Genomic DNA, 9,610 nt, shown 5'->3' on the forward strand with positions numbered 1-9,610 from the left:
TGGCTCGTTACTGTGGCTAATCATAAATTGTTGATCTGTTTTTAATTAAAACAAAATTTGAAAAACAATTTATTTTTTTTTTTTTTTTTTTTTTTTTTTTTTTTTCAATTATTTTTAGAGCCACGTGTTCGCGCAAACGAATCCCGAAGACCCGCAAGAGGCTCCTCGACATCCTCGTTTTTTTTTCGTCCTTCGATCATCGCCGCCCGCGGATACCGTCACACTGTCCTCGATTCTTTGGTTTTTCGGATTCTCGGGGGGCCCCGCCGGGATCTTCGGACTCTCGCGATTTCCTTTCCCCCCCTCGTTCACTGTGCGATGAGCGTCCTTTCCGCGACGCGATCGAAAACGGGACGATCGATCGCGCGGTTACGCGTCGCCGCTTCTCTTCTTCTCGCGCGAGGAGACGATCGGAGACGGCCCCAAGAAAAACTTGCTACATACACGCACCCCCCGGATGAGATGCGAGACGATGCGCGCGGCTTGTGTTGGCGAGTCAGATTTTACAGATGCCACTTGACGATCAGCAGCATGATCAGATGGGGCGCGACGGTGGCTAGCGACGCGCCGCCCGTCACCCGCACGTCACTGTCCTTCAGAAACACGCCGTCGATCACGTGAATGATGCCGTTGGTGCACTCGACGTCCGGACGAAAGACTCGAATCCATTTGCCTTGCCACTCCACTTGATATACTGGAAAGATAGACAGAAAAACAAACAAAGAATTTCACGATTACATCTCCGTAAGGCGGCGATCAAAACGGGATGGGGGGGATTTGTATTGTAAGTGAATGAAGCGCGCGCCAATTGCGATGCCAAAATGCAAAGCCGTCTCTGTCGCGAGACCCGGCGATTTTCTCGAATCGCCCGGTCCCGGGAATCAAAGTACAGTTGACGACAAAAAAAAAAGACGTCTAGTAAAAATCTCAAAACAAACGCCGCGCAGAAAAATACTAATTAAAAAGATAAATAAAATCGATACGGTAAAAATCAGTGTTTTTCTCTAAATCTAATAAAGTCTCTACCGAAACGGAATAATTGGTCGCACTGTGAATCTCCGCGCGAAATCAAGTTCTTCCTCCCCAACGGGAATAACACGCTTGTTATTCCACCCTTCTTTTTTTTTTCTTCCGATACTTAAGTACTATCTTTCCTCGTGTCGAATAACGAAGAGTCTGCCGGATCTCAATCTTTTCCTCGCCCGCGTGATCCTCGAGCGAGGATCCTCTCTTCCGCGAGGGATTGTAAAACGTTCGGAGCGAACGGGGGAGGTCGACGACGACGACGACGACGACGACGACGACGACGATCGCGCGAGCTCTGGAAAACGCTTCGGAAATTCGCTCGTGGGCGAACGAGACGAACGACCGGACGAGCACGTAGCAATTAGCGCCGGGTGTAATCAAGGAATTTGCATTTAAATGGTGGTCGAAAGGCGCATAATAAATCGCCACCCTGTGGTTCCGGCCCATAATGGCGCGCGCTCGCGTTCGTTTTCCGGGGAGGCGAGGTGACATATTTCTCACGGCGCGGGGGAGGGTGGGGAAGGTGTTTTCGGTTGTCGATAACGTGGGGAAAAAAAAAAAAACTTTGCGCGCAAGCCGGAGACAATCGTCATATTTGCGAGCAACGGACGACGTTTGTGTTTACGAGCGTGCGCGTCGCGTCCGCTCGGAAATTTCCGGGACGGAAGGAAGGTCTTGATCCTCGCCAGCAGCAGTTTCGTTTTCGGAAATGAAACTCTTTCCGCAGTTCGTAAACGTGTTCTCTTGTTTTTTTTAATTCTTATGCGAGAAGAGCGAAGGAACGACAGACGCGCGCTCGTTCTCTCGATCGATATGTTCGTTTGCGCGACAGTCGCTGCTCGAATAATGCAGTCGCGCTCGAAGAAATATGTTACATCTGTTTTCTTCCGGTAACCGTTGCGCAATCTTAACGTAACGATTAATTGCAAATATCGTCGTCGTTCGTTTCTAGTCGCGAGGAAGTCGTTGAAACAAAGTCGAATCTCCGACGGAGGGGGAGAGAAGGAGATCGGAAATAATTAATTTCACACCCGCGAACAAACAAATTTGTCATCTCGCGTTAAGGATTTGCAATTGGTTCCGAACGTCAAGAGATTATGACGTATGGGACACACGCGACGCGAAAATAAACGTTTCTTTTCGTTGGGCAACTGCTTCTTTTGTATCGCGGAGAGAAAAAAAAAAACAAGTTTTCGTTTACAAAAGAAACGTAAATTTACTTCTCTCAAGAAGACGCTAATGAGACTTTTGTGCAAGCGACACACGATTTGAACGCCTCGTAACCACGTGACACGTTTGCGCACGCGGGTTTGCAACGCAATAAATGGTAACCGCGAAACGGGAAGTGGAGGATGAAAAGAGGAGAGGGGGGAGGGGGTTGCTCCTCGTTTTCCCCGCGACAAAGGTAATGATATCCTATTGCCGTTGTTGTCGCAATTAATTTACGCGCAACAATGAGCGTACTGCTCGTCGTAATTAATTCCGCCGTTCACAATGAGTATTGTTGCCCTCGCCGCAATTAATACGCTTTTGTTTCTCGCGTACCCCGTTTCGCTCTCCGAGTTGTCTCTCTCTCTCTCTCACTCTCTCTCTCTTCCACCGATTTTTTTCTCTCCTTCTCTCTCTCTCTCTCGATTCGGTGACTTTTGACCGCGCCAATTCCCTCGGGGATGGCGTTCGCGACTGTATAACGAAAATTTCCGCCCGTGAACGCGTCCCGCAGGATTGAGAATCCCCAGTTTCTATAATTGGTCGCGAAAATCGGAGCAAAACTCGATTCTTTCTCGCGCGTCCGTCCGCGCGAATCCGTCCGCGTCCCGCGCTTTTTGCGCATTGTTGTTTAATAATAATGACAAAGCGAACACGTTCGATCGCGGTGCTGCGAAGCAGACGTATTCTTCAAACGTATACAAAAAAGGAAAGATAAAAAGATCCGCGATTCGCACACGAGAACGTCTGCGAAATACAAAACTCTGCGATGCAATATAAAAATTCAAACAATGTGTAGGTACAAAACAAAAACTTAAACGAAGCATCGACACAGTCGCTAATCTCACAATCATCAGTGCGAAGGTCTACGAAGTCCCGTGCCGAAACACAAATTTCGTTTTTTTCTTTTGAAAAACTTTCAAACACACGCTGGATCCTGCGCTCGCACAGATCCTTCGTATATGCGTTTAAAAAAAAAAAAAAGCGTAAGCGTCTACGTAAGCGTATAAGCTCGGCGTATGTACGTACGATCACTCGTAAGCGTATACAAGAAACGAAAAATCAGAAATCGTTGCGCTCGACAGGCTCTATGGAGATTCCAGGATCCAGCGAAGTCAAACTGTCGGATTCGAGGATTCAGAGACTCGCGATACATTTCGCGCTCGATTATTCCCGCAAGATTTTTCGATATTTATCAAATATTTAATTTAATATTAATAATTTCATAGTTTTTTTTATTTTTTATAACTTAAATATTTAATAAACAACAAAAATCGCAATTAATTTTGCATCGACCTGATAAATTTCGCACTTAGGCCAGTCTTACATTTAAGATCGTCGTAAGTTCGTCTTTAGACGATCTGTGACCAATGAGACGGTCGATAAAATAAATAATAGGAACATTGAAATAATTAAAACAACAAAAATATTTAAAGTTTAAAGTTAGGAAAAACTAATGTTTAAAAATATTTTACAAAATACTTTGAGAATTGTTACGTTTAATATTTACATATTTAAGAATATTAAGTCTTAATTGTTTAAGAATATTATTTTGTTAATCTCTTCGGTACGGTGCGCGTGCGTCGCGGAGCGTCGTCACTGACGGCCTTTTGTCGCGTACAAGTTACATTCATCGACTACAAAGTTGACACTCGGCCGTAGAAAATGTGTTCGGCGGCCGTCGGCGATAGCACCGAAGAAGTTAACAAAGAGTTCCCGGTTTAAGACAAACTTAAGACGATGTTAAATGTAAGGATCGACATACTGTGAACACTCTTTACACGCGTCTCAGAGAACCAAGGATCCGACAATTAAAAAGCGAACTTTGGCGGCGCGAGTTACGCACGTGTTTCATTTACCTCGCGCACACACACAGACGCGAGAGATGTACGCGCGAGCGTGAACGCGGTGCGTAAGATGTGCAAATCCCTTCACACTTTACAAAGTAGTGCTCGTATATATATATATGTATGTAAAGTGAGAAAGCGCTCGTGTTGTCGCTCAACTTTGGCAACGTTTAAACACACTAAACTTAACTCAACTCACCGAATGTTTCTGGACTGATTGCGTTTTCGTCGTACTTCTCATCTACATGTAATCAGACAGTACCAGGTTTGAGAGTGTAGGTGACACATACATAGGCGGGAAGAGAGAGGATGTTAAACGCGCGGCGAACGAACGGTTCTTATTCCGCTCGCGAGAACAATCGCGTCGCGCGGAGATGCGATAGTTAAGCGCGTTTCTTCTCTCGATAAGTTAACGTTTCTCGCGAGGGAACGCTATGTCGTGCGCGCGCGCGCGCGTGCGGAGAAACTTTCCCTTCCCTGATGTAGTTCCAATTTTACATTAGTTTCGTTTACACACGAGATTGTCGCGACCGACACAGTTGTCAAAAAATTTCGCGTCGACGAACCGCGTCTTCTTTTCGGGAGGGAGTGAAGATATTTTATTTTTTTTTCGTGCGGCATACGAATACGAATCAGTGCGTGTGTGTGCGTTTGTTTTGTTTGTGCGAGACGAGCTCACTCACTTTCGTTGAACTCCTTGACGCGAAGCTTGAGGGTGTCTCTGGCCGCCGGAAGCTGGATGGTGTCGTTGCTCATCTCTTTCAGTTTCGCCATTGTGAACGCCTGATCCGCTATCACGAGATGTCGTTCCAGGATCTGCTTTGTCTGCAAATTATTTATCGGTCGTTTTATGTGATACTTCGTTTATTAAAGTTTTTTAACGAGAAACTTATTAAATAAAAATCTTTTTGAATTTTTCTCCATTTCTCATTGTTCTCGAGAGATTCATGCTCGATGCGCGTCGCAACAAATTTATCTGGCGCAACAAAAACATGGTTATATTGAAATATATGATTTTATAATTTATTTTGCCCAAATAAACTAAGTTTACATCCAATTTGTACTTTTTAACGCACGAAGTGTGTCAAAAATTAATTGAATTATTTATCAAATAATTGCGTGCAAAACTGATAGATAGAAATATATAAAATTGATTGATATCGGAAGGTAATTAAAAATATTATTGTTTCGAATTTTTATATAACTTTTATACGAAATGTTTTTTTTTTTTTTATATATACACAATCAAACACGCGTATTTTTTTTTTTTCGTATATCGACTCGGTGCTGACGCGGCACAGATTGCACATACAGGAAAACCTTGCTTTTGAATAACCCGCAGTCAAGAGGTTAAATAAATTATACAAACACATTCAGACACATTATTGTGTGTTTGTATTCTAGTTAGTTCCGCGCGGAAATCACATTGGTCGACCTAATCCTTAGTCGTTTCTTGTCTTCTTCGCGATAAACATCGGAGTGACACAATACATTACAAATAATTCGAGCCGCGACTTTCATCGCGCGAGAAATAGATCTGATATGTAAACGTAAATTTTTTTAAACACACGCACGCAGATTTGAACAACAACACAATGTCACTGGAGCTTCGCGACTCGATTAGTGAAGGAGCGTTGGAAAACACTTCAACGATCCCATGTTTGTACAAGGAAGTTTTCAAACCAACACCAGACAATTTGAAGGATGCGGACAGCGAAGACGACAAGTATCAACGGCCCGAAGAGAACGAATGGTTTCGCGTAAGTTATTGAAAAAAAAAGAATATATATATATATATTTCCAAAACATAACATACACAATAATTTTTCCATAGCCACGTTAAAAATATATATATTTTTTTGAAGAGCAAGGAAGGCGAGTCTTCCGACTCGTTTCTGGAAGGTTTCTGTTATCGCAAGAAAACTTTTTTCTGGGAGAAATTTGACAAAAGTTTGAAAATCAAACGATATCTTCTTAATCGTTACGAGGCTCGATCCGAACATCATCGGAGCAACAGACCGTACAAGTGCGAGGTAAGTTTCGTTTCGAACGTATTATTTACACGCAGTTCAATTTTTTTTTGTTTTGCAATGACATCAAAATGTGTTTTATTTTTATTATTTTTTTTTTTTTTATATTGAGATGTGCGGCATCGCTTTCGTCACGTCCGTCGCCTTGCGTCTTCATATAAAAAGTCATTACCATCTGCGTGTGCCCGACAATCACAAGAAACTTCGAGTTTTCAAGTTAAAGAAACTTTTCTACCAGCGATATAACTATGACTTTTATGAATAAGGAAATGTGATTTTCACACTCGGACGACAAACACAACAACGAAACCGAACGCGAATTTAATGAATTCTCAACAACACAGCAGACTTTTTAGGTTTACGATCGGCTATCTCCTAGCCACGTTGTGACGTCAGAAATGAGAAGCGAGACGAAAAGTTTTTTTCCGAACGATATGATGTTTCTGTAATTCTGTATTTTGTGCGCGAATCTGCAAACAACGCGTATAAAATAAAATTCTTAAAAAATAATCATAACGATAATAATTTCTCAGCGGAAACAACTATCACGTGTGATTTTTTTTCAATCTTCACATTATTTAATTTTCGCCACATATTTGCCATGTGCGTATATTTCGCGCATCCGATGATCAAGATTAACTTTTCACGGAAAAAAATTGAGATCTGCTCTACATCGCAGGATTCTTCTCGATCGTTTCTCAATTCTGAAAACGTCGTATAAAAGCAACACGACTGTCGGGAGAAGTAGCCGACCCTTCATGAAAAAAAAAAAGCGGACAGTGAACAATGAAATATTCCGTGTGACGACTACTGGAATTATCTCAACCGACTCTCAACCGAAACCGAAATAATTTGAACGTAAGCTCTACTTGAGAAACAAAGCGCGTTTGCATAAAAGTTTTTTTTATATTGTCGATAATCGAAACAAAAATTAATCAATCAAAACGCATATCTTTCTCATATTTCAAAATTGGATGTAGTTAAAAGAAACAGTTGAGTTTTTTTACGTGTCATTTCCAATATCTACGATGTATTAATATTGTACGCAGAAAAAATTGCAATAAAGAAAACGTCCGAGCAATGAAAAACTACCTTATTTTTTTGACGGATGTCAATCGGCGATTGTCAAATATTCAACGCGATAAATTCTGAAATCGCGCAAATCGCAGATTCAATCTGAAAACTATGGTTAATTAAAAAATAAAAACAAACATTACTTACATGATAACTGAACTCGGACATGAAGAGTTTCTTAGTGGTCGACGGGTACATGGTCGACGCGGTACGCCAGGCCATGTCACGCGGGGCGAAGTACGTGAATCGCTTCGTCGTTTCGTTGAGCTGATCGTTGAATCCGCGTCGTTGGCCCAGGACGTAGGTCGAGCTGAAGAATAAAATCAAAGCAACGGACTCGCAATTTAATCTCTCGATACAAACTTTTTGAGCGTTAGAAAAAACTCGGTGTTTTAAGACCGAGGTAAGTAACGTCAGAACGTCTCTCCATCCCGCCTGAAATTAAATCGGCTTAATTGAAGTAGGGACTCGCGCGCGCGCGCGAGTTAAGTACCGGCGGAGATTTTTTTTTCAAGACGAGGAGGATCGCGCGCGCGAGTAGACGCCGGAGAGTAACATCGCGATGTTTACTCTATCCGCTTTCCACGGCTCACTTTCGCGCGCGCGCGCGCACGCGAGCGCTCCTCTTACGGGATTTAATCCTCCGGTCTCTACTACGTGGGGTTGATCTCTCTCCGCTCTTTATAAAGCCGCCGACCCCGCTCGCCGTAGCCCCATCCCCTCGCTCTCGTCCCTTGCCCGAGTCTTCTACCCTGAGAATCCACCTTTCGCGCGCGGCGCGTGGATATCAATTATAATTTTAAATCACGAGATAATCCGCAGCTTTCTTCGCTCGAAGAGCTGCCGACGGTATGACGGGTCACGATTGTTGGCCGACTATTTGGATCAACGTACATAAACAATCCTTGCGCGCGTTGGTGGCATCTCGAACTTCGTTGTCGGATCCTCCGGGATTATCGGATCCCCGGGATTTTTTTCGTTTTCGCGTCCCCGGTCGGTTCTTACACGCTCCGACGGATTTTTTAAAGTTCTTTGGCTTCGGATTCCGCTCGATTTTTTTTTTTAACTCACAGACACGTCGATCGAGGGGAGAGGAGTCTAATAGATTTTCGAACGAGATCGCCGCTGCGAAATTTCTAAATATTTCGCTTCCCTTTCCGGATGCTTCCTTGATTTTCAATTCTCTCAGGCCTCGTTGATTTCGGATTCTAGGACGACGACGACGACGAACAAAGTTAACCGAGAGATACGGGTGCAGTCGAGAGAGAGAGGCACGACGAACGAACGAACGAACGAACGAACCCTCGGTATGTTTCCCAGACCGGGGTAATCTCACCGAGTGAGTTTATTTGCTTTTCGCGTGGCGCTTCGAGTGCCGACCGTTAAATTGGACAAGGAGGCAATATCGACGCGGAGGGGGACGGGGACGAAAGAAGAGAGTGGCACACCCGGCTACGAATTTAATAGGTCCAACGTGGTGTGCCCTGCGGAACTATGCAATTCCGCGCGTAAGACTCCACGGTTATAGTTTTTACTCGTCGACGAGACTCGGTCGAGGAGAGAGGGTGGGAGGCGCGGCGGTAATTGGAACGGGGATTTGTTGCGTTATTTTAATTAAATTCGAACGAGAGGACAACGACATCGGCTCGGGAGGAAGGAGGACCGAGAGAGAGACCGAGACCGAGACCGAGGGCTGTAGACAACCCTCTCGCGGAGGAAAACTTCGTCGAGGTCACACGCGCGCGGATAAGATTTTCTCTTTCGAAAATAATGGACAAGGCGTGGCGGCGACGTGGTGTGTATCTCGGGAAGGAGATTTTATCTACGTGCAGAAGTCTACAGCACGTGTAGAGCCGCGCCCACGTGAGTATTCGAACGAATACACACACAATTTCTGTCGTCGCGTTATCGATGGCAATATTTTTCTCGCACAAGACAGATGGATGGTTTAACGTATTACCTTTGCCCCGCGCAAACACATTGGTCGCTCTCTCAGTCTATATTTTATTATGAGAGACAGGAATATGCGAAACAGAGTAGTAAATTCCAGCGCGGGCGCGCAACAATTTATGCAATCTTGTGTTTACATTTTATACCGGGAGAACGCGAGTAAATAGAAATTCTGATCGATAGCTCTCTCTCTCTCTCTCCGCGCTGTGCAATTGAGAAATTTAAAATACTTTGAGAGGCGCAAACCTATCACCGGAATGACAGCTAGTATATACGTATCTTACAAACCATGTAATACACATGATGTACATATGAGAGATGTCAAAAATAACGCATGACAATCACACGCGAAAAATAGTGGGAGGGAGGAGTGGTAAAACAACACGTGACACGGAAAAGGGTAAAAAAGAGAATATTATGTATATTATATATAATATTCTATATCTATATATAATACACACACATACGCATATA

General features: G+C 43.7%; 2 protein-coding genes across 3 annotated transcripts in view; one reads left to right on the top strand and one right to left on the bottom strand.

Annotated features, from left to right (window-relative positions):
- Positions 1–7,182, top strand: part of LOC109857148 (transcription factor E4F1-like) — a 16,500-nt gene extending 9,318 nt beyond the window's left edge. For both annotated transcript variants that reach the window (XM_020433198.1, XM_020433200.1), the window contains exons 2-4: positions 5,661–5,842; positions 5,948–6,115; positions 6,225–7,182. In XM_020433198.1, the coding sequence (XP_020288787.1) occupies positions 5,678–5,842; positions 5,948–6,115; positions 6,225–6,377 (486 nt within the window). In that variant the 5' untranslated portion in view covers positions 5,661–5,677 and the 3' untranslated portion in view covers positions 6,378–7,182. The remainder of the gene's footprint in view (positions 1–5,660; positions 5,843–5,947; positions 6,116–6,224) is intronic.
- The window catches only part of LOC109857152 (fasciclin-1), a 113,487-nt gene continuing 103,949 nt past the window's right edge, over positions 73–9,610 (bottom strand). Inside the window, exons 12-15 of the mRNA XM_020433203.1 lie at positions 7,334–7,496; positions 4,766–4,907; positions 4,282–4,323; positions 73–694 (exon numbers count right to left, since the gene is read on the bottom strand). Coding sequence (XP_020288792.1) covers positions 504–694; positions 4,282–4,323; positions 4,766–4,907; positions 7,334–7,496 — 538 coding nt within the window. The 3' untranslated portion in view covers positions 73–503. The remainder of the gene's footprint in view (positions 695–4,281; positions 4,324–4,765; positions 4,908–7,333; positions 7,497–9,610) is intronic.

This window comes from Pseudomyrmex gracilis, unplaced genomic scaffold (assembly GCF_002006095.1).
Source record: "Pseudomyrmex gracilis isolate BER0280 unplaced genomic scaffold, ASM200609v1 scaffold_147, whole genome shotgun sequence".
Taxonomy (NCBI): domain Eukaryota; kingdom Metazoa; phylum Arthropoda; class Insecta; order Hymenoptera; family Formicidae; genus Pseudomyrmex; species Pseudomyrmex gracilis.